The sequence below is a fragment of the Giraffa tippelskirchi genome, chromosome 5, assembly GCF_054371585.1.
Source record: "Giraffa tippelskirchi isolate mGirTip1 chromosome 5, T2T-mGirTip1v1.2.pri, whole genome shotgun sequence".
Lineage (NCBI taxonomy): Eukaryota > Metazoa > Chordata > Mammalia > Artiodactyla > Giraffidae > Giraffa > Giraffa tippelskirchi.
The window spans coordinates 82,485,320-82,509,683 of record NC_137279.1 but is presented as its reverse complement, the minus strand read 5'-3'; the positions used below and the strand labels follow the sequence as shown (position 1 = coordinate 82,509,683).

Sequence of the window (24,364 nt, the reverse complement as noted above, 5' to 3'; positions counted from 1 at the left end):
ATAGCTGAAAGAAGTAGAGAAGTAGAAGATGGAAGCAGTGGGGAGGGCAAGGTGAAAATGCAAAGGTCAGAGGTGGGAGAGGTCACAAGATACTACATCTAGAAATAGACCTGAGTGGGTCATTTGACAGTATGCAGGTGATTGTGGAAGCAGAGAGGAAGGTTATATAACTGTACAGAGTGAGGACAGGGCGACGAAAGTCAACTCTAACAGCATACAGTCAAGAAGCAATGTTTACAATGGATATATTAATATATATATATAATATATATATATATATATTACCTCTATATAGTAAAGAGGCAACTCCCAGAAAAAACTCAAATGTAAAAAGAGTTCAAAAGTAGTTGTTCCAGGATAGCAAGATTGGGTGGGCCAGAAAATGTTGCTTTTTTGTAATACCTGATTTATTTAGCAACTGTGCATAATCTGTATTAATGAAATTTTTAAAAATAAGAGAGGCAAGTTGTTATGCATTTGAGAGAATTATCCATTCAAAACAGTAAAAATGAAATATACTGTGTTATTTAGGGGCCTTTGTATTTCCAGAAAACTGAGCCATTTCTTGAGGGTGTAAGATAGCCAGTTTTACTACACCAGTTCCCATTTCTATCTGAAGGAGGCCATGTCCACCTCCTCCCTACAACCACTGCAAACTAATGCCTGCAACTTGGTTGCACTGTACTTAAATAAAGGATAACTAGATATCACTTGGATGTGGAATCAAAAAAACAATACATTTCAGTGCATATACAAAACAGAAACAGGCCCCACTGGTATAGAAAATAACCTTGTGGTTACAAAAGGGGGGGCAGGAATTAGGGGTATGGGATTAACAGATACAAACTACTATATATAAAAATACATAAACAACAAAGATATACTATATAGCACAGGAAATTATACTCACTATCTTTTAATAACCTATAATATAATCAGTAAAGATACCAAATCACTATGCTGTGTACCTGAAATTAACACAATATTGTAAATCAACTATACTTCAATTAAAAGGAAAAGAATAACCACTCAACAAGTCACTAGGTACCTTATGATTTGATATGAAATCAGACTTTGCCCCAAGATATTGGCCCTAATAGCTATTGTTTGCCTAGCTTGCAATTTTATGTGTGTACAGAGCATTTCTCCCCAATCAAAAATCCACACAAACATTAAACCTTTGTACCCTTGGCACCTAAGCCCATTAACCTCTGTGCGAGATAGCAGCATATTAATCCTTCTTCCTTCACCCACAGAACCCTGCTCAGGTATGCTCGAAGTGTCCATATTCTTTGTGCTTGTGTATCTATGTATGGCTTTGAGTTTTTGGTTAAGGAAAAAAATGTTTTGTTTTCTAAAAATGTTATGCTTACTGAAACCTAGGCATGGACCAAAATTTAAAAATGTTTTTTATACTGGAGAAAAAACTGGTATCAGTGAAACAAAATGGAGAGTCCAAAAATAGACCCAAACACCTATGGCACTTTATTTTTTGGTAACACTGGCATTTCAAACAGGTCACAAAACCATAGTCCCACAAAAAATCATGAGCAGGGGGAAGCCATGTCCCTATATTTTGGTGCCTCAAAGATTTCAAACTAAATTATCAACAATTTAACATGTATCAGGAGTTGGACATAAAGCAAACAATAAAACTTCAAAGAGAAAGCATGAGTGATCATGGGAAAGGCCTTTCTAAAAAGGAATTAAAACCTAGAGTTCATAAAATTTTAAAATTGGTATATTTCAATACCAATAAATTTTTCTGTATGGAATTAAACTAGTGTAAACAAAGTCCAAAGATCAGTGTCAAGTTAATATATTTTATTTTAATATAAAATAATATATTGACAACATGCATACATGCTAAGTTGCTTTAGTCGCGTCTGACTCTTTGCCCCCCAGGGGATCGTGCCCCTCAAGCTCCTCTTCCATGGGATTCCCCAGGAAAGAACACCAGAGTGGGTGGCCATGCCCTCCTCCAGGAGATCTTCCCGACCCAGGCATCAAACCCACATCTATTAATTCTCCTGCATTGGAAGGTGGGTTTTTTATCACAAGCGCCACCTGGGAAGCCCAATTACAGCAGCATATATGGCAAAAGAGGGCTAATTTCCTTAATTTATAAAAAGCGTGTAATAGTTAATAAGAAAAAAATGACAAATTTAATATGACAATAGGCAAAAAATGAGAACTGGCAATTTTCAAATACAACAGCTTCATCCATTAAATACAAATGAATAAATAATAAAACTTACGAATTATTGAATAAGTACAAGTAAAAATGAAATACCTATGGGGTTGACAAACATTTAAAGTTCAATGATAGCCACTGTTGTTGAAATGTAGATGTATAGGCTCAGATTACTGCTGTGGGACTATAAACTGATGGACTCAGGGAGGAAAATTTGACTGTAACTATCAATATTCACAGTACTTTGACTTAGCATTTCCACCAATGAGGAAATATACTACAGATATAGTTACAACATCTTATGAAGATAGTCTATGAGGCTAGATTCCTTAGAATATTTGTAATAGCAAAAAAAAAAAATTTAAAGGAGGGAGAGAAAGAGAAAGAGCTACAAATAAATTATCAGCAGGAAATTTGTAAAAAAAAATTATAATTTAATAGTCTGGCAGGACCAGGTGTTAGCAAGTTTTCTGAGAAAAGGTTTCTTCTGTTCAGGGATGTGGGGAGGGATGGGTGCTACATAGAAACAGTTTCCTGGTGAAATTGAGATACTGTGACCTAGAAACTCCAGTCCCAGAAATATAATCTTTAAAAATTGATGCATATGAGAATCAAAATACATCTATATGTTCATAAAAACATTTTCTACAATAAGCACAAACTGGAAACAATCCATATGTCCATAAGTATTAGAACTGATTTTTTTTAGTGAGATTTAGTTATACGATGGAATAACTCAACATTCAAAAAACGAAGATCATGGAATCTAGCCTTATCACATCATGGCAAATAGATGGTGAAAAAGTGGAAACAGTGACAGATTTTATTTTCTTGGGCTCCAAGATAACTGCAGATGGTGACTGCAGTCATGAAATTAAAAGATGCTTGCTCCTTGGAAGAAAAGCTATGACAGACCTAGACAGTGTATTGAAAAGCAGAGACATTGCTTTGCCAATGAAGGTCCATATAGTCAAAGCTATGGTTTTTCCAATAGTCATGTGAGAGTTGAATCATAAGGAAGGCTGAGTGTTGAAGAATTGATGCTTCCAAACTGTGGTGCTGAAGAAGACTCTTGAGAGTCCCTTGGATAGCAAGGAGATCAAACCAGTCAATCCTAGAGGAAATCAACCCTGAATATTCATTGGAAGGACTAATGCTGAAGCTCCAATACTTTGGCCACCTGATACAAAGAACCAACTCTGGAAAAGACCCTGATACTAGGAAAGATTGAGGGCAAGAGAAGGGGACAACAAAGGTTGAGATGGTTGGACGGCATCACTGACTCAATGGACATGAGTTTGAGCAAACTCAGGGACATAGTAAAGGCCAGAGAAGCCTGGCGTGCTGCAGTTCATGGAGTCACAAAGAGTCAGACATGACTTAGCAACTGAACAACAACTATCATACAGTAATAAAATGAATGAACTCAGCTACAGGCTACCAGGGCTTCCTAAGTGGTGCTAGTGGTAAAGAATCTGCCTGCCAGTGCAGGAGATGTGGGTTCATCCCTGGGTTGGGAAGATCGCCTGGAGGAGATCATGGCAACCCACTCCAGGATTCTTTCCTGGAGAATTCACGGACAGAGGAGCCTGGCAGGCCACAGTCCGTGGAGTTGCAAAGAGTTGAACACAACTGAATGACTTACGACACATGCATGCACATGCCACAATATGGATGACTCTCATAAATATAATGCAGAAAAAAAGAAGAAGCAAAATTCATAAAATGTGGTTCCATCTAAATACAGTTTATAAACAGAAAAATAAACTGTATATTAAGAAATGCATCCCTGAAGCTAAAAATTTTTTAAGTGCAAACAAATTATCACAAAAAGTCAAGATAGTTTGAGTTTTAGTTCTAGTATATAGAAATAATGCTGTAACTGAGTAGGAGTCCACTGGGGATCTTTAGGTGGTAGCAGTGCTCCATTTCTTGACCTGAGTCATATCTAAATAGTGTGTGTGTGTTTGTGTATGAGTGTTTGTGTGTACATGCATGTGTACACATTATATATTTTATAAGCAACAGTAAAATAAGAAAAATCTACTATTGGGATATCCTTAGATGATTACAATACCCTCATCAAAGAAAAGAATGAGATAACTCTAGCTTCCTTTAGATTTTTTTGAATTATAATTGATTTAAAATACAATATTGGGCTTTCCTGGTGGCTCGGTGATAAAGAATCTGCCTGCCAATGCAGGAGACACAGGTTCAATCCCTGATCCACAGAGATTTCACATGCCACAGAGAAGCTGAGCCCATGAGCCACAACTACTGAGCCTGCGCTCTGGAGCCGGAGAGCTGCAGCTACCAAAGCCCTTGCGCCCCAGAGCCCATGCTCTGCAACAAGAGAGACTGCCACGACGAGAAGCCCATACACCGCAACTAGAGAGGAGACCCTGCTCACCAAAACCAGAGAAAAGCCCGTGCAGCAACAGAGACCCAGCACAGCCATAAATAGATAAAATTCTTTTAAAAATGTGTTTCAAGTATACCGAAAAGTGATTCAGATATATGTATTTCAGATACACACACACACACACATACACACTTTCTTTTCCATGATGGTTTTGTATAAGGTAGTGAATATAGTTTCTTATATTATATAGCAGAATCTTGTTGTTTAATCTGTTTTATATATAGAACTTTGTATCTGCTAATCACAAACTCCCACTTTATCCTTCCTCAACCCCCTTTCCCCTGTGGTAAGCATAAGTCTGTTTTCTGTGTCTGTGAGTCTATTTCTATTTTTCGCATATACTCGTTTGTAACATATTTTAGACTCCACACATAAGTAATATCATATGGTATTTGCCTTTCTACCTGAGTTACTTCACTTAGAATAATAATCTCCAGGTCCATCCGTGTTGCTGCAAAGGACATTATTCCATTCTTTTTTTATGACTGAGTAGTATTTCATTATATATATATGTATATATGCATATATATCACATCTATACATATATATGTCACATCTATATATAGTCATCAGTTCAGCTCAGTTCAGTTCAGTCACTCAGTCGTGTCTGACTCTTTGTGACCCCATGGACTGCAGCACGCCAGGTTTCCCTGTCCATCACCAACTCCCGGAGCTTACTCAAACTCATGTCCATTGAGTCGGTGATGACAGCCAATCTTTCCCAGCATATAGTTACTATATATATGTATATATATATATGGTCACATCTTCTTTATCTATTCATCTCTCAATGGACATTTAGGTTACTTCCGTGTCTTGTCTATTGTAAATAGTGCTGCAATGAGCATTGAGGTGCATGTATCTCTTTGAATTATACTTTTCTCCAGATATATGCCTAAGAGTGGGATTGCTGGATCATATGGTAACTCTGTTTTCAGTTTGTGTAGGAACCTCCATACTGTTCTCCATAGTGGTTGCACAAATTTACATCCCTACCAACAGTATAGGAGGGTTCCCATTTCTCCATACCCTCTCCAGCATTTATAATTTGTAAGCTTCTTGATAATGGCTATTCTAACCAGTGTGAGGTAATATCTCATTGTAGTTTCGATTTGAATTTTTCTAATAATTAGCAATGTTGAGCATCTTTTCATGTTGCTGTTGGCCAAATGGACATCTTCTTTAGGGAAATGTCTATTTAGATCTTCTGCCTATTTTTTGATTGGGCTGTTTGTTTTTTTGATATTGAGCTGTGGAGCTGTTTATATATTTTGGAAATTAATCCCTTTTTGGTCACATCTTCTGCAAATATTTTCTCCCATTATGCAGGTTGTCTTTTCATTTTGCTTGCAGTTTCCTTTGCTATGCAAAGGCTTTTAAGTTTAATTAGATGCCATTTGTTTATTTTTGCTTTTATTTATATTACTCTAAGAAATGGTTCCAAAGGATATTGCAATGATTTATGTCAAAAGGTGTTCTGGCTATGACTTTCTCTAGGAGTTGAAGAGTCTTACATTTTGATCTGTAATTCATTTGGAGTTTTTTGTATATGGTGTTATAGAATATTCTAATTTTATTCTTTTCTATGTAATTGTCTAATTTTCCCAGCACCACCTATTGAAGAGACTCTTTTCTCCACTGTATAGTCTTGCTTCCCTTGTTATAGATTAATTACCCATAAGTTTGTGGGTTTATTTCTTGGCTTTCTATCCAGTTCCATTGATCTATGTCTTTGTTTTTGTGCAGGTACCATGCAGTTTTGATGACTGTAGATTTGTAGTATAGTCTGAAGTCAGGGAACCTGATTCCTTTGGCTCTGTTCTTTCTCAAGATCACTTTGGCTATTTAGGGTCATCACATCACATTGTGTTTTTATACAAGTTTTTTAACTATTTGTTCCAGTTCTGCCAAAAATGCCATTGGTCCTTTGATAGAGATTGCATTGAATCTGTAGATTGCTTTGGGTAGTATGGTCATTTTCACAATATTAATTCTTCCAATCCAAGAACACTGTGTATCTTTCCATCTGTGTGAGCTTCAACTTCATTCATCAGCACCTTGTAGCTTTTGCAGTATGTCTTTTGTCTCATTAGGGTGGTTTACTCTTAGGTGTTTTGTTTTGTTCTTTTTTTTATTTTTTATAAATGTTTTGTTTTTTTGATGTGATGATAAAGGGAATTGTTTCTTTAATTTCTCTTTCTGATCTCTCATTGTTAGTGTATGTAAATGCAGCATATTCTGTTATTAATTTTGTGTTCTGCAACTTTATTGAATTCATTGATAAGGTCTAGTAGTTTTCTGGTAGCATCTTTTAAGATGTTTTATGTATAGCATCATGTCATCTGCAAACAATGACAGTTTTACTATCACTTTTCCAATTTGGATTCCTTTTATTCTTCCTTTTTCTCTGATTTCTATAGCTAGGACTTCTAAAACTGTTGAAGAAAAGTGGTGAGAATAGGCGTCCTTGTCTTATTGCTGATCTTAGAGGAAATGTTTTCAGCTTTTCACCATTGACTATGATGTTAGCTGTGGGTTTGTCATATGTGGCCTTTATTATGTTGAGGTGTTTCCTCTATGCCCACTTTCTGGAGAATTTTTATCATAAATGGATATTGGATTTTATCAAAAGCTTTTTCTGCATTCTTTTATTCTTCAGTTTTTAATGTGGTGTATCACATGGATTGATTTGCATATACTGAAAAATCCTTGGATCCGTGGGATTAAGTCCCACTTGATCACAATGTATAATCCTTTTAATGTATTATTGGATTTGGCTCACTAGTGTTTCTTTTAGGATCTTTGCATCTACATTTATTAGTAATATTGACCTGTAATTTTGTTAGTGATATTGACCTGTAATTTGGTATCTTTGTATGGTTTTGGTATCACGATAATTGTAGCCTCACAGAATGAGTTTAGAAGTGTCCCTTCCTCTGCAATTTTTGGAATAGTTTCAGAAGGAGAGGTATTAACTCTTCTTTAAATGTTTGGTGGAATTTGCCTGTGAAATCATCTGGTCCTGGACTCTTGTCTGTTAGGAGTTTTCAAATTATGGATTCAATTTCAGTACTTGTGATCAGTCTCTTTATGCTTTCTGTTTATTCCTAGTTCAGTCTCGGGAGATTTTACCTTTCTGGGAATTTGTTCACTTCTTCTAGATTGTCCATTTTACTACTACTACTACTAAGTCGCTTCAGTCGTGTCCGACTCTGTGCGACCCCATAGACGGCAGCCCACCAGGCTCCGCCGTCCCTGGGATTCTCCAGTCAAGAACACTGGAGTGGGTTGCCATTTCCTTCTTCAATGTGTGAAAGTCAAAAGTGAAAGTGAAGTCGCTCAGTCGTGTCTGACTCTTCGCGACCCCATGGACTGCAGCCTACCAGACTCCTCCATCCATGGGATTGTCCAGGCAAGAGTACTGGAGTGGGGTGCCATTGCCTTCTACTACCATATATCTCTTCTTTGATTTCTTCAGGGATCTGTTGGTTGTTTAATAGCATATTGTCCAGCCTCCATATGTTTGTGTTTTTTGCAGCTTTTTATTGTAGTTTATTTCCAATTTCATGGCATTGCGATCACAAAAGATGTTTGCTATGATTTCAATTTTCTTAAACTTACCAAAGCTTGATTTGTGGCCTAGCATGTGATCTATCCTACAAAATATTTTATGTGCACTTGAAAAGAATGTGTATTCTGCTGCTTTCAGCTGGAATGCTCTATAAATATCAATTAAGTCTATCTGATCTGATGTATCATTTAAGGTCTCTGTTTCCTTATTGATTTTCTGTCTGAATGATCTATCCATTGATGTAAGTGGGGTCTTAAAGTCCCCCACTATTATTGTGTTACTGTCAACTTCTCCTTTTATGTCTATTAATGTTTGCCTTATATATTCAACTGCTCCTATGTTAGGTGCATTTATATTTACAATTGTTATATCATCTTGGATTGATCCCTTGGTCATTAGGTAGTATCTTTTCTGTCTCTTATAACAGTCTTTATTTTAACATGTTCTTGAGAAGGAGATTTTGGCAGAAACTAATGCCTGTGGCCAGTAGTTTGTTATGTAAGCAAATATTTAAATGTCTCCAGTTGTTAGCATTTGGGTAACAAAAGACATATTAATACATCCCTAGTCAGTAAGTTGTTAAAGCATATTTTGTCGGATATAAGTATTGCTACTTCAGCTTTTTTTTCCCATGTGCATGGAATAGCTTTTTCTGTCCCCTCACTTTCAGTCTGTGTGTGTCTATAGATCTGAAATGAGTCTCTTATAGGCAGCAAATATATAGGTCTCTTTTTTTAATCCATTCAGTTAGTCTGTCTTTTGGTTGGAGTATTTGTTTGTTTACATGTAAGGTGACTATCAGCTTCTATGTTCTTATTGCCATTTTGTTAATTATTTTTGGATTTGCTTTTGTAGACCATTTTTCCCCTTCTTTTGTTCTCTTCTGATGTGATGATGATATTTAGTGTTATGTTTGGATTCCTTTCTTTGTTTTTTGTGTGTATATCTATTGTAGATTTTTGGCTTGCAGTTACTTTGAAGTTTTAGTATAGCAGTCTATATACTGGGTTAGCCAAAAAGTTCATTTGGGTTTTTCCTTAACAGCTTATGCAAAATCTGAATGAACTTTATGGCCAACCCAGTATATACAAGATAATTTTAAATTGCTGGTCTCTGAATTTCAGATGCATTTTAAATACCCTGCATTTGTACTTTCCTCTCCTCATAGTTACTGGTTTTGATATATTTCACATATAATTGTTTTTTGTATCCCTTAACTGCTTATTTTGTATACAGACGATTTTGCTATTTTTTTATTTGAATCTCATTGCTGGTTTGTGCATGTGTGTTTTCCTATATTTACTATATGTTTGTCTTTACTGGTGAGCTTTTCCATTTCTTAATTTTTTTTTTCTAGTTATGGCCTTTTGTTTTCAGCCTAGAGAAGTTCCTTTTAGTATTTCTTGTAAAGCTGGTTTGGTAGTGCTGAATTCTTTTAGATTTTGCTTGTCCATAAAGCTTTCAATTTTTTCGTCAAAACTGTTTAAGAGTCTTACTAGGTAAAATATTCTTGGTTGTAGCTTTTTCCTTTTTCATCACTTTATATACATCATGCTGCTCCCTTATGGCTTGCAGAGTTTCTGCTGAAAAATCAGCTGATAGCCTTATGGGAATTCCATTGTATGTTATTTGTTGCTTTTCACTTGCTGATTTTACTATTCTCTCTTTATCTTTAATTTTTTGTCATATTGATTACAATGTATCTTGGTGTATTTCTCTTTGGGTTAATCCTGTATGGAGCTCTGAACTTCCTGGGCTTGTGTTATTATTTAATTTACCAAGTTAGGGAGGTTTTCAGCTATTTTCTCTTCAAATATTTCCTCAGGTCTTTATCTCTCTTCACTTTCTGGGACCCCTGTAATGTGAATATTAAGGTGCTTGTTGCTGTCCCAGAAGTCTCTTAAACTATCTTCCTTTCTTTTTTTTTTTTTTGTTTTTTTCAGTTTAGCAGCATGAGATAGCTCTTGAAATATTCCTGTATAAGGTCTCTATTTTCTTATTGCCATTTTGTTAATGCTACTCAGAAGCAGAAGATATTAAGAAGAGGTGGCAAGAATACACAGAACTATACAAAAAAAATCTTTAGAACCCAGATAATCACGATGGTGTGATCACTCACCTAGAGCCAGACATCCTGGAGTGTGAAGTCAAGTGAGCCTTAGAAAGCATCACTACGAACATAGCTAGTAGATGTGATGGAATTCCAGCTGAGCTATTTCAAACCCTACAAGATGATGCTGTGAAAGTGCTGCACTCAATATGCCAGCAAATTGGAAAAACTCAGCAGTGGCCACAGGACTGGAAAAAGTCAGTTTTCATTCCAATCCCAGAGAAAGACAATGTCAAAGAATGCTCAAACTACCACACAATTGCACTTATCTCACATGCTAGTAAAGTAATGCTCAAAATTCTCCAAGCCAGGCTTCAACAGTATGTGAATCATGAACTTCCAGATGTTCAATCTGGATTTAGAAAAGGCAGAGAAACCAGAGATCAAATTGCCAACATCTGCTGGATCATCAAAAAAGCAAGAGAGTTCCAGAAAAACATCTATTTCTGCTTTATTGACTATGCCAAAGCCTTTGACTGTGTGGATCACAATAAACTGTGGAAAGTTCTGAAAGAGATGGGAATACCAGACCACCTGACCTGCCTCTTGAGAAACCTGTATGCAGGTCAGGAAGCAACAGTTAGAACTAGACATGGAACAACAGACTGGTTCCAAATAGGAAAAGGAGTCCGTCAAGGCTGTATATTGGCTGCTTATTTAACTTATATGCAGAGTACATCATGAGAAATGCTGGGCTGGATCAAGCACAAGCCGGAATCAAGATTGCCAGGAGAAATATCAATAACCTCAGATATGCAGATGACACCACCCTTATGGCAGAAAGTGAAGAACTATACAGCCTCTTGATGAAAGTAAAGAGGAGAGTGAAAAAGTTGACTTAAAACTCAACATTCAGAAAACTAAGATCATGGCATTTGGTCCCATCACTTCATAGCAAATAGATGGGGAAAAAATGGAAACAGTGAAAGACTTTGTTTGGGGAGGCTCCAAAATCACTGCAGATGGTGACTGCACCCGTGAAATTAAAAGATGCTTGCTCCTTGGAAGAAAAGTTATGACCAACCTAGACAGCACATTGAAAAGCGGAAACATTACTTGGCCTACAAAGGTCCATCTAGTCAAAGCTATGGTTTTTCCAGTAGTCATGTATGGATACGAGAGTTGGACTATAAAGAAAGCTGAGCAGCAAAGAATTGATGCTTTGGAGCTGTGGTGTTGGAGAAGACTCTTGAGAGTCCCTTGGACAGCAGGGAGATCCAACCAGTTCATCCTAAAGGAAATCAGTCCTGAATATTCATTGGAAGTCCTGATGCTGAAGCTGACACTCCAATACTTTGGCCACCTGATGCGAAGAACTGACTCATTTGAAAAGACCCTGATGCTGGGAAAGATTGAAGGTGGGAGGAGAAGGGGATAACAGAGGATCAGATGGTTGGATGGCATCATCGACTCAATGGACATGAGTTTGAGTAAACTCCAGGAGTCCATGGGGTGGCAAAGAGTCAGACATGACTGAGCAACTGAACTGAACTGAACTGAAGGCCTCTAAGATATTACGTGAAAGAAACAAAGTGCCAAACTTTTCAAAACCGGAAGTATTTTGTGTAAATAAAAATTAAAAATACATAGATGATAGATACATGCATACATGCATACATATGTGTATACACTCATATACAAATAGATGAATAGATATGTAGGTAGATATATAGATTAAAACAAAGATGAGAGATTGAGAAATAAATAGATAATTGATGGATAAATACAACATAGACATATGATAGATGCATAAATAGAAAGAAAGATAGATACACTGATCCCAAGATACCTGAATAGATAGCTAGATAGATGATTGCACAGGGAGAGAGAGAGAGCTGTACATAGATAGATCATAAACAATAGATTGCTAGATGAATGGATACATAGATACCCAGATTACATACAGACAGGAAGAGAGGTACACAGAAATATTATATAGAAATATATAATACTAGATATATTAACTCAAAGTTACATAGATTCAGAAATAGATTGATTGGATAGATATATAAATGATAAATAAAATGCATGTATATAGATTTGGGGAGTTTGGGAGGGAATTATAAGAAACTTTATATGGAAATATCCATAAAATATATAGAATTATTTTTTAGTATATGACATTTTGATTTATTGTTTAATATGAAGCCATATTGAATTGGGCTTCCCAAGTGGCTCAGTGGGAAAGAATCCACCTGCCAATAAGGAGATGCAGGAGATGTGGGTTCAACCTAGGACCTAGAATATCCCCTGGAGTAGGAAATGGAAACTCACTTCTATATTCTTGCTTGGAAAATCCCACAGACAGTGGAAACTGGTGGGCTACAGTCTAGAGTGTCACAAAAAGTCAGACACAACTAAGCAGGGAAAGGCACACATATTAAAGTATTTTTATATATATAGGCAAAAGATGGTAAGAATGTACACAAAATGTTAAAGTTAATAATGCTTAGTAATAAAATTAAGGATGATCTTATTCCATCTTGCCCCTTATTTCAATTTCCCAACATTTCAACCATAAATTCCTATTTTTAATTTCTAAATATTTATATATCTCCTTCTTAAATGACAATATAAATAAAGCACAGATATACTTGACTTTAAAAAATAAAAGGACACTGGAGTCATTACTCACTTCATTTACAGAGAAAGGTGACTTCAGCAAATGTTCTAGTGAGCTTTTTATCTAAAAGGCTGTCTGAGAGGGGTCAACTGGTTCTACTACCATCTGCATGGGTGTCTTTTGCTTCGGGGTCCATTTGACAGGTGAGAATGTGTCAGAGAATATGGCAGGCTCAGAGTTAGGGAAGGCACTCTGCTTTCAGGCAGAGCTAAGACTTCACTCACTCACAAACCTGAAGCCAAATCTAACAGCCCAACAAATCACAACCACATTGCTCATTCATTAATTCATTCACTTACTTATAAACATTTATTCACTTACACAAATGTTTAGTGGACATCTACCAAATGCTGAAATGACCCCAGAGCCTTGGAACATAAATATGAAGTGTTTCCCTGCAAGAATATTGTATTATAATGGAGGAGAGAAACAATCAGTATGTGATTACTGTTATAGGTGTTAAGGTATTAAGTTATAGGTATTAAGTTCACTGAAGAGAAACATAGCAAGTTATAATAAAAAGTTATAGGTATTAAGTTCATTGAAGAGAAATATAGCAAGCAACTTGCCTATTTTAGATGGGTTGGTCAGGAAAGACCTCTCTGAGATGGTACAATCTGGGCAGAGACTCAGATAAAGAAAGAGAACAGTGATGCAAGTGTACTGGGAAAGTACAAGCCATGAGGTGAGGAAAGCAAAGGCCCTGAGGTCAGAGCAACATCCATGTGTTTGAGAAATGGTCTGATGCCCACTGTGGCTTGAGCAAAATAAGAAAAGATGAAGTTAGAGAGGTCAGAAGAGGCCAAATCAAGTAGGATCTTGTGAGCTCTGGATATTATTTTCTATGCCACTGGAGTGTCAGCCAAGATCTTAACTAATACTGTTTCCCCTGTCATAAGCTCGCTGGGTTTTCCAGTTGTTTGATACAAACGCATTCTCTCCTGAAGCATTCTGGGAAGTTTTTCAGAGATAACTCACTCACCATACCTTCCGCTGACTGGAGGTATCTACCCTGCAGCTCCCTGGCATAGGTTATTGCTTATGAGTGCTTCTTCATTCCAGAGCTTCCGGCAGTATCCCTCCAGCTTCCTTCTGTGAGCTCACCTCTTCTCTCCTTGTAGTGCTCCCTGCTCTCACTCTCACAATTATGATTCTGGTTTACAAGAATCACTCAAGCATCCTCTTATCAAATCCTCTGAGAGTGCAGGCTGCCCCCATTCAGCAAGCTCACCTCTCCACCATTAGCATAGCCAGCCAGTCTTAGCCTCTTAACGTGGGCCAGACATTGGTTCCCTGTGTCCATAATTGTAAGAGACATTTAACTAGTTCTTGAGTGGTCCTGAAGAAGACCCTATCCTTAGGCTGGTGTTCTTCAACCTCGACACTACTGACATTTGAGGCTACATATTTTTTGCATGTTGTGGGGGGTCTATCCTCTGCATTGCAGCATGTTCAACAGAATCTCTGGCCTCCAAATACCAGTAGCATCCCTCCTGTCATGACCGTCCAAAATGTCTCCAGACATTGCCGATATTCCCTATGGAGAAAAATCTCCCCAGCTGAGAACCAATTTTAGTCCTAGGCTGTAGGTGAGGGGGGAAGCATGCTTTCCTGTGGGAATAGAGTGTGGCTCTTGCAAAACTCAAGGCAACAGCTCTCTGAATCAACTTCAGACTCCACCTTGGCCTTTACTAGGAAAGAGTCACACCCTAAGTGGTGAAGGTTCAGGGCTTGCAACACCAGTTTTCAGTACTTCTCCAAGTACTACAAAGGTCCCCTGGCCTCTCCTTGAGAAACGTGGGAGTATTTGAAACCCAGATTCCTAGAACCTCAGTCAAAACTGAGATAGCTTAGCCCCATTCTCCTAACCTGTCATCAAGTTATTTTTGAAGGGAAAAAAAGGAGCATATGTGTACATCACACTCATTTACTGTTAATAGTCCATTCTCTGCATAGAATAATATCTCTGGGAAAGTTCACAAAGAATTGAAAGATAGTGTCTGTTTTTTCTGAGAAAAGGAACTAGGTGATGGGACAAGAAAAGACAAAACTCTCCATTTTTGTGTGTCTTGAATTCTAAACCATATTATTATCTATAAAGTTTCTTTTAAAAAAGAAAAGAGCAAAGAATTTTTTAAAAAAAATTTAGAACCTTTTAAGGGGAGGCAGGATTGCATGAGGAAAAGCACACATGGAGAGGCTAAATCCTGGGAATGCAAGATGGCCCAATTGTTCTATGGGTTCTGTTTTAACCCCAAGCACGCTCTAGGGTTAAAATGAAGTCAGTGAAAGCAACTTATGCAATTTTTCTACAAATATTGCAAGTTTACAGAATTTTTCCTCTAAAGGATGGATTTAAAAGCTTAACTATTTCCACCATGAGGCTACAAAATCAATGTCTTTATTCAACCTTTCTTTCAACAAATATTTGAATGCCTGTTATGTGCCAAGCACTGTTCTAAGTGCTAAGTATACAGGACTGACCAAAACAAAACCCCCACTGTCATATATTCTAATGCAAGGAGAGGTCAGAAAATGCAAAATGAAAGTAAGTAAATTATACAGTATCAAAGAGTGAGAAGTACTAAAGAGAAAAAGGAAATTGTAGAGGACAAATAAGGAGTTTAGGTGGGGGTCATGTACTGAAGTTTTAAATACGGTGGTCAGGGAAGAATTCATTGAGAAGATGCCTGTGGGATTGGGCAGATTTTCAGACTTTCACACAGGGCCACATGCTCAGAAGGGCCCGTACTTGTTTTGACACACTACCTCACCTATTAAGGACTTTGAAACCCTTAATAAAAGAGAAAGTGAATACGCTGCTTAAAACTCAACATTCAAAACACTGAGATCATGGCATCCAGTCCCATCACTTCATGGCAAATAGATGGGGAAACAATGGAAACTGTGACAGACTTTATTTTCTTGGGCTCCAAAATCATTGCAGATGATGACTGCACACATGAAATTAAAAGACGCTTGCTCCTTGGAAGAAAAGTTATGACCAACCTAGACAGCATATTAAAAAGCAGAGACATTACTTTGCCAACAAAGGTCCATCTAGTCAAAGCTATGGTTTTCCCAGTAGTCATGTACAGATGTGAGAGTTGGGCCATAAGGAAGGCTGAGCACCAAAGAATTGATGCTTTCAAACTGTGGTGCTGGAGAAGACTTGAGATTCCCTTGGACAACAAAGAGATCAAACCAGTCAATCCTGAAGGAAATCAACCCTAAATATTTACTGGAGGGCCTGATGCTGAACCTGAAACTCCAATACTCTGGCCACTTGATGCAAAGAGCCAACTCATTGGAAAAGACCCTGATGCTGGGAAAGATTGAAGGCAGGAGGAGAAGGGGATGACAGAGGATGAGATGGTTGAGTGACATCACTGACTCAATGGACAGGAGTTTGAGCAAACTCTGGGAGATTGTGATGGACAGGAAAGCCTGGCATGCTGCAGTTCATGGGGTCGCAAAGAGTCGGACATGACTGAGCGACTGAACTGAACTGGAATATTATTGCTTTTAGTTCCTTATAGGAAATAGAGCCAAAAGTATATGAATACACATATATAACATATAAATCTATTTTTATCATTCTACTTGTACATATTCAAAACAATGAGTTCACACCAATATTTCCAATTCCAAACTAACAGCACAGAGTTTTTCTAACCTCTGCTTTTCCATAATTGTAATTTTTTTCTCAGATTATGAGAAACTTGGATTCCATTATTCCCAAAACACTTGCTCTTCAGTCAGTTCCCAAGTGTGTAAGCAATCTTCTGACCATTCAGGCTGTCTTCTTGGCCCTGGCCTTGGCAGCCCCAACCACGCTGGCTGAGCCTTTGGCCCCCGTCCCTCCAAACACAGCAACCACAAAGGTAAAATCCTCAGCCCTAGCCATCCTGGCCACGTTGGTTAGTTCTTTGGTATTGCCACAACCAATCAGCAGCCAATTCTTCATCCCCAACTCTATTAATCATATTAATTGCACCAATCAAAAAGATAATTTTTTTTAAAGTCTAAGCAGTGATTCCATGCTTAAAATTGTTTAAAAGATATCAGTGGAACAGAAGAGAGAATCCAGGAACAGACCTAAATATGCATAGTGTTTTTGTTCATAATAAAGATGTCATTTCTGACCAGTGAATTTATATGCAATCTAGCCAGTGGGGTAAATAAAGTAGTATTGGGGGAATTGAAGAATATTAGGAGAAATAAGGTGGATTCATATGTCACTGTTTATAACAAAATTGATTACAGATGTATCAAAGATTTTACATAAAATAAATCTGTACAATTCCTACATAAAGCATGAATGAATTTACAATAGGTTCTCGAGTGGAAAAAGACCTTTCCAAGAAAGATATCAAGGCACTAAGACATAAGGCAAAAGTTCGATAAATTTAACCACACCAAATTTATAAATTTATCCTTGATAAATAAATAAATACATTAATAAATAAATCCTAAAACTCATTAACAAACTGGGGAAAGATATTTGAAGTACAAGAAAGTAAACAACAGATATCCTTAATTTGTGTAAAAAGTTATACAAGTAGAGAAAGTAAATTCAAATAACAAAAGCTAAACAGATAAATAAACAAAGGATTATACAAGCAGTTAAAAAATAAATAAAAGTATAGATGGATAGGGATCTTCAGCCTTACACAAAGGTAAAGAAATGAGAACCAAGATGATGGAATACAGTATTTCTCCCATGAGACTGGCAGGAAGGTAGGGTGGCTTCATGGATCCATGGAGGCTGTGAACACCCATAGCTCCCACTGGAGTTGTTGAACGTGAAATACAGTCATTCTCATACACTGTCCTGAAATGTTGTTGAAGGATAAATTTGTCGACTCCTCCTGGAGAAAACTTTTGACAGTTGATTTCAATATTTAAAATGTACAGACTCATTAACCCTACAATCCCACTACTAGGTATTAACCTTAAAGATATACTGGCAAAATATGCCAGAGTATCTTTTCAACTTTTCAAGGATATTCACTGCAGTCTTTTTCACAAAATAGAGGGAAAAAATGGAACCAACTAAATTGTCTACCATAATGGGCTGGTTAAACAAAGTATAGGTGCATTCAACTGCTGCATTAAAAATGCCACAATTTAAAGAAAATATGTTCTAAGTGCTGATATGAAAAGATTTCTGACATTTTTGTATTGTTAAAAAAAGCAAAACAAATAACATAAGTTTAGTAGAAACCTTCTTGTACAAACAAAAACTTTATATAGAGAGATGAATACAGACATGCAGCTATGAAAAGATTTTTTTCAAGGCCCTCTGAAACAAAGGCATAGCAGGAAAGCAATAGCCTTATTCGGATAATGACCTTAGAGCTAGCTTCTTTTTGACAGAGAAAGCCCAACAGGGAGTGTCTGAGCAAGGACAGTTTGATCTCTTGCAGTCTGAGATACGTTTAAGAAATCCCCCCAATTCTGGAATCTATCTAGTCATTTTCTACTTGAAAACAAGTCAGTTCTTGCTTGGACTCATCTCTCTCTTACAATTTTATTTTAAAAAATATAGGGACTTCCCTGGTGGTCCAATGATTAAGACTGCACTTCCGGAGAAGCGGCTGCAGCGCCGAGCTGAGGAGGCAGGAACCAGGAACCGGAAGGCAAGCAGGAGCTGGGTGGGGACCACAGCTGGGATCACCACCATAGAGGCGGTGAAGCGCAAGATCCAGGTCCTGCAGCAGCAGGCCGATGATGCAGAGGAGAGGGCCGAGCGCCTCCAGGGGGAAGTGGAGGGAGAAAGACGGGCCCGAGAACAGGCTGAGGCTGAAGTGGCCTCCTTGAACCATAGGATCCAGCTGGTTGAAGAGGAGCTGGACAGAGCTCAAGAGCGCCTGGCCACCGCCCTGCAAAAGCTGGAGGAAGCTGAGAAAGCCTCTGATGAGAGCGAGAGAGGTATGAAGGTTATTGAAAACCGAGCCTTAAAAGATGAAGAAAAAATGGAACTCCAGGAAATCCAACTCAAAGAAGCTAAGCACACTGCAGAAGAGGCAGACAGGAAGTATGAAGAGGTGGCTCGTAAGTTGGTGATTATTGAGGGAGACTTAGAACGCACAGAGGAGCGAGCCGAGCTGGCAGAGTCCCGCTGCCGAGAGATGGATGAGCAAATCAGACTGATGGACCAGAACCTGAAGTGTCTGAGTGCTGCTGAAGAAAAGTACTCTCAAAAAGAAGACAAATATGAGGAAGAGATAAAGATTCTTACCGATAAACTCAAGGAGGCAGAGACCCGTGCTGAGTTTGCTGAGAGATCGGTAGCCAAGCTGGAAAAGACAATTGATGATTTGAAAGATAAACTGAAATGCACCAAAGAGGAGCACCTCTGTACACAAAGGATGCTGGACCAGACTCTGCTTGACCTGAATGAGATGTAGAGCACCCCAGACCCGCCCTGCCGCTGCTCCTCCCTCTCACCCGGACTCCGCTGAGGCCAGCCTGCCCGAAGCTGACCTTTAAACTGAGGGCTGATCTTTAACTGGAAGCCTGCTTTCTCCTTTCACCACCTCTCTCACCCCCCTACTCCTGTGTCTCTGCCTCTCCCCAGAGATTCCAGTTGGGCTAGAGGCTGAGTACCTTTGGGAACAACGTTTAAGGGAATGTGAGCACAATGCAAAGTGTCTTTAAAAGCATGTTGTTATGTACACATTTTGTAATTACCTTTTTTGTTGTTGATGTAACAACCATTTGTAAAAAACATTCCAGATAATTCCGTAGTTCTGAAGCAGCAGTCTAATCCCTTTCTCTTGTTTGGAAGGTAACGTTTCGGCTTAATACATATTGCCTTCTCCAGAGAGAAAGGGAAAAGATATGGGCCTGCCTTACTGAGAGCCTAGCAGCCCAGAGAAAGGCTCCATTTAGGGAAACCTCATTGCTCTGTAAAAAGTACCTGCCAAACCAGAAAGATGATTTCAGGAGAAGTTAGCCAAAAAAAAAAAAAATGCTGTTCAGGTTTTCAGCTTTACGGTATCTTCGGACAACTTTTTTTTTTTCTTTTTTCATCAGAAGTGACCAAACAATTAAGATGGTGAAACCTCTGAGACCAAATCCTTGTCCCAGCTCTACCCTGTTCCCAACTGCTCACAGAATGGATCATGTGTCCCCTACATTGAAGTGACCACTTATTTGCTCTCCTGCTTCCTTGAAAGAAAGGAAAGAAAATTATGTTTTGCCACTGATTTAGCCATATGAAACTCATCCCATCACCCTTTTCTGGGTCTGAAGCTGCTGTCTCTAAAAGTGCCATCTCATTGTGCTTTGTATCGGTTAGTGCTGGAGAAATCTTGAAAAGCTTATGTACAAAACTTTTTAAATTTTGTATTATTTTGGAACTTTGCTTCTTTGGGGTTGGGGCACACTGGTCACCCTCTGCCTGTGAGAGCTCTCTACAGTCTGTGGGCTAGCAGTGTGCTGATCTTTTAAAGTTTCTTTCTCTACCCAATCCCCCTTTTTTGATGAGGTTTCAGTGAGGTCTGTTAGGTGTGCATCCTGCAGCTTAATTGGCTTAAAATATTCTCTCCTTTGGTGTGGTCTCTTTGGGGACCAACTGGGAGAATAAAACCAATAGTGTAACTGTATTGATACTGAAAATTGATAAATGTCTTTTTGAAATAAAGAGCCAGTCCCTCCAAAAAAAAAAAAAAGACCGCATTTCCACTGCAGGAGGTGCGAGTTCAATCCCTTGCAGAGAACTAAGATTCTGCATGCCATGTAGTGCAGTCAAAAAATATATATATGTATATGTATATATATGCATATAAACAAATAGTTTTTTTTTTTTACTTTGAGTATACTTGATTTACAATGTCATGTTAGTTTCAGGTGTGCAGCACAGTGACTCAGATAGATACATATTTTATTTTCAGATTCTTTTCCCTTATCAGCTATTACAAAATATTGAGTATAATTTCCTGTGCTATATAGTAGGTCTTTGTTGGTTATCTATATGCAGTAGCATATATCTGTTAACCCAAAACTCCTAATTTCTCCCTGCCCCACTTTCCCTTTTTGTAACCATAAGTTTGTTTTCTGTATCTATGGATCTATTTCTGTTTTGTAAATAAGTTCATTTGTGTCTTTTTTTAGATTCCACCAATATGCAATATCATATATTCGTCTTTGTCTGACTTTTATCATTTAAAATGATAATCTCTAGGTCCATCCGTATTGCTACAAATGCCATTATTTCATTCTTTTTGATGACTGAGCAAGAACCTATTATATATATACATATATACATATATATATATATACACACACACACACATGTATGTGTGTGTGTGTGTATATGTACCATATCTACTTTATCCATTCATCTATTGATGGACATTCAGGTTGCTTCCATGTCTTGGCTATTGTAAATAGTACTGCTATGAACACTAGGGTGCATAATCTTTTCTAAATAGATTTTTCTCTGTATGTATGCCAAAAAGTGATATTATTAGATTGTTTGGTAATATTTTTAGTCTTTTAAGAAACGATTCTCCATAGTGGCTTCACCAATTCACATTCCTATCAACAGCATAGGAGGTTCTCTTTTCTCCATACCCTCTCCAGCATTTATTATTTGTAGACTTTTTGATAATGGCCATTATGACTGGTGTGAATTGATAATTCATTGTGGTACTGATTTGCATTTCTCTAATAATTAGTGATATTGAGCATTTTTTTCATGTATCTCTTGGCCATCTATATGTCTTCTTTAGAGAAATGTCTATTTAGATCTTCTGCCCATTCCTTGAGATCTTCAACAATTTCTTATTGTTTATTGCTTTGATATTGAGCTGTAGAGTTGTTTGCATGTTTTCAAAATCAATTCCTTGTCAGTCTCACCATTTGAAAATATTTCCTTCCATTCTGTAGGTTGCCTTTTCATTTTATTTATGGTTCCCTTTGCTATGCAATAGGTTTTAAGTTTATATTTCATTTGTTTATTTTTACTTTTATTCCCATTACTCTAGCAGATAAGTTCAAAAATGTATTAATGCAATTTATGTCAGAGCATTCTGCCTATGTTTTCTTCTAAAAATTTATAGTATCCAGTCTTACGTTTAGGTCTTTAATTCATTTTGTGTTTACTTTTGTATATGGTGTAAGAGAATGTTCTAATTTTATTCTTTTATATGTAGCTGTTCAGTTTTCCCAGCAGTTACTGAAGAGATTTTCTTTGCTCCATTTATATTTTTGCCTCCTTTGTCATAGATTAATTGACCACAGTGCATAGGTTTATTTCTGGGCTTCTTGTCCTGTTCCATTGATCTATATAACTGGTTTGATGTTAGTACCATACTGTTTTGATGACTATAGCTTTGTAGTATATTCTCAAGTCAGGGAGCCTGATTCTTCCAGCTCTGTTCTCTGTTCGTTTTCAAGATTACTTTAGCTAATAAAGGCCTTTTGTGTTTTCATACAAATCTGAAAAATGTTTTGTTCCCTTTTTATGAAAAATACCATTGGTAATTTAATAGGAATTATATTGAATCCATATATAACCATGGATATGGAACAACAGACTGGTTCAAAATAAGGAAAGAAGTACATAAAGGCTGTATATTGTCACCTTGCTTATTTAACTTATATGCAGAGTACATCGTGCAAAATGCCGGGTTGGATAAATCACAAGTTTGAATCATGATTGCTGGGAGAAATATCAACAACTTCAGATATGCAAATGACACCACTCTAATGGCAGAAAGTGAAGAGGAACTAAAGAACTTCTTGATGAAAGTGAAAGAGGAGAGTGAAAAAGCTGGCTTAAAACTCAGAAATCAAAAAACAAAGATCATGGCATCTGGTCCCATCACTTCATGGCAAATAGATGGGGAAACAATGGAAACAGGAAGAGACTTTATTTTCTCGGGCTCCAAAATCACTGTGGATGGTGACTGCAGCCATGAAATTAAAAGATGCTTGCTTCTTGGAAGAAAAACTATGACAAACCTAGACAGCGTATTAAAAAGAAGAGACATCATTTTGTCGACAAAGGTCTATCTAGTCAAAGCTATGGTTTTTCCAGTAGTCATGTATGAATGTAAGAGTTGGACCATAAAGAAAGCTGAGCACTGAAGAATTGATGCTTCAGACTGTGGTGCTGAAGAAGACTCTTGAGAGTCCCTCGGTCTGCAAGGAGATCAAACCAGTCAATCCTAAAGAAAACCAACCCTGAATATTCATTGGAAGGACTGATGCTAAAGTTGAAGCTCTAATACTTTGGCCACCTGGTGCGAAGAGCCAACTCATTGGGAAAAAACCCTGATGCTGGGAAAGATTGAAGGCAGGAGGAGAAGGGAACAACAGAGGATGAGATAGTAGGATGGCATCATCAACTCAATGGACATGAGTTTGAGTGATCTCTGGGAGATAGTGAAGGACAGGGAAGCCTGGCATGCTGCTGCCCATGGAGTCACAAAGAGCCAGACATGACTGAGCGACTGAACAACAATATATAACCATGGGATATATAGCCATTTTTAAGATATTGATTCTTCTCATCCAAGAACATGTTTTATCTTTCCATCTGTTTGTGTCATCTTCAGTTTCTTTCATCAGTTTCTTATAGTTTTCAGAGTAAAGGTAGGTCTCTTGCCTCCTTAGGTAGTTTTGTTCCTAGGTATTTTATTCTTTTTGATGTGGTGGTGAATGGGATTGTTTCTTTAATTTCTCTTTCTCATCTTTCATTGTTATAGAAATGTAGCTAATTTCTGTGCATCAATTTTGTATCCTGAAACTTTACCAATTTCAGTAGTGAGCTCTAGTAGTTTTCTCATAGCATCTTTAGGATTTTATAGGTATAGTATCATGTTGTCTGTAAATGATGAGAGGTCTACTTATTCCTTTCCAATTTGAATTCCCCTTATCTCTTTTTCTTCTCTGATTGCTGTGGCTAGGACTTCCAAAACTATGTTGAATAATATGGTGAGAGTGAGTACGCTTGTCTTGTTCCTGATCTCAGAGAAAATGCTTTAACCTTTTCATTGTTGAGTATGATGTTAGCTTTGGGTTTGGTTATATGGCCTTTATTATGTTGAGGTATGTTCCCTCTGTGCCTACTTTCTGTAGAGTTTTTATCATAAATAGATGTGGAATTTTATCAAAAGCTTTTTCTACATCAATTGAGATGACCATATGGTTTTTATTCTTTAATTTGTTAATGTAGTGTATCACACTGATTGATTTGTGGATATTGAAAAATCCTTGGATCCCTGGGATACATTGCCCTTGATCATAGTATATAATTCTTTTAATGTATTTTGGATTCAGTTTCCTAGTATTTTGTTGAGGATTTTTGTATCTATGTTCATCAGTGACATTGGCTTGTTATTTTCTTTTTTGTGATATCCTTGTCTGGTTTGGTATCAGAATGATGGTGGCCTCAGTGAATGAGTTACAGTGTTACAATGTTGCATCTT

At 37.5% G+C, this 24,364-nt stretch overlaps 1 protein-coding gene and 1 long non-coding RNA gene across 3 annotated transcripts in view; one reads left to right on the top strand and one right to left on the bottom strand.

Moving 5' to 3' along the window:
* The window catches only part of LOC145506518 (uncharacterized), a 106,531-nt gene that overhangs the window by 62,159 nt on the left and 20,008 nt on the right, over positions 1-24,364 (bottom strand). The gene's annotated exons all lie outside the window — the stretch shown is intronic.
* Positions 17,121-20,599, top strand: LOC145506514 (tropomyosin alpha-3 chain-like). 2 transcript variants are annotated; one of them, XM_081491351.1, is made up of 2 exons: positions 18,636-18,718; positions 18,853-19,366. In XM_081491351.1, exons 1-2 carry the CDS (start codon positions 18,651-18,653, stop codon positions 19,331-19,333), a joined length of 549 nt encoding a protein of 182 aa, XP_081347477.1. In that variant the 5' UTR covers positions 18,636-18,650; the 3' UTR covers positions 19,334-19,366. The 2 variants fall into 2 exon arrangements, with proteins under 2 accessions (XP_081347476.1, XP_081347477.1); XM_081491350.1 differs by having other exon boundaries at positions 17,121-20,599.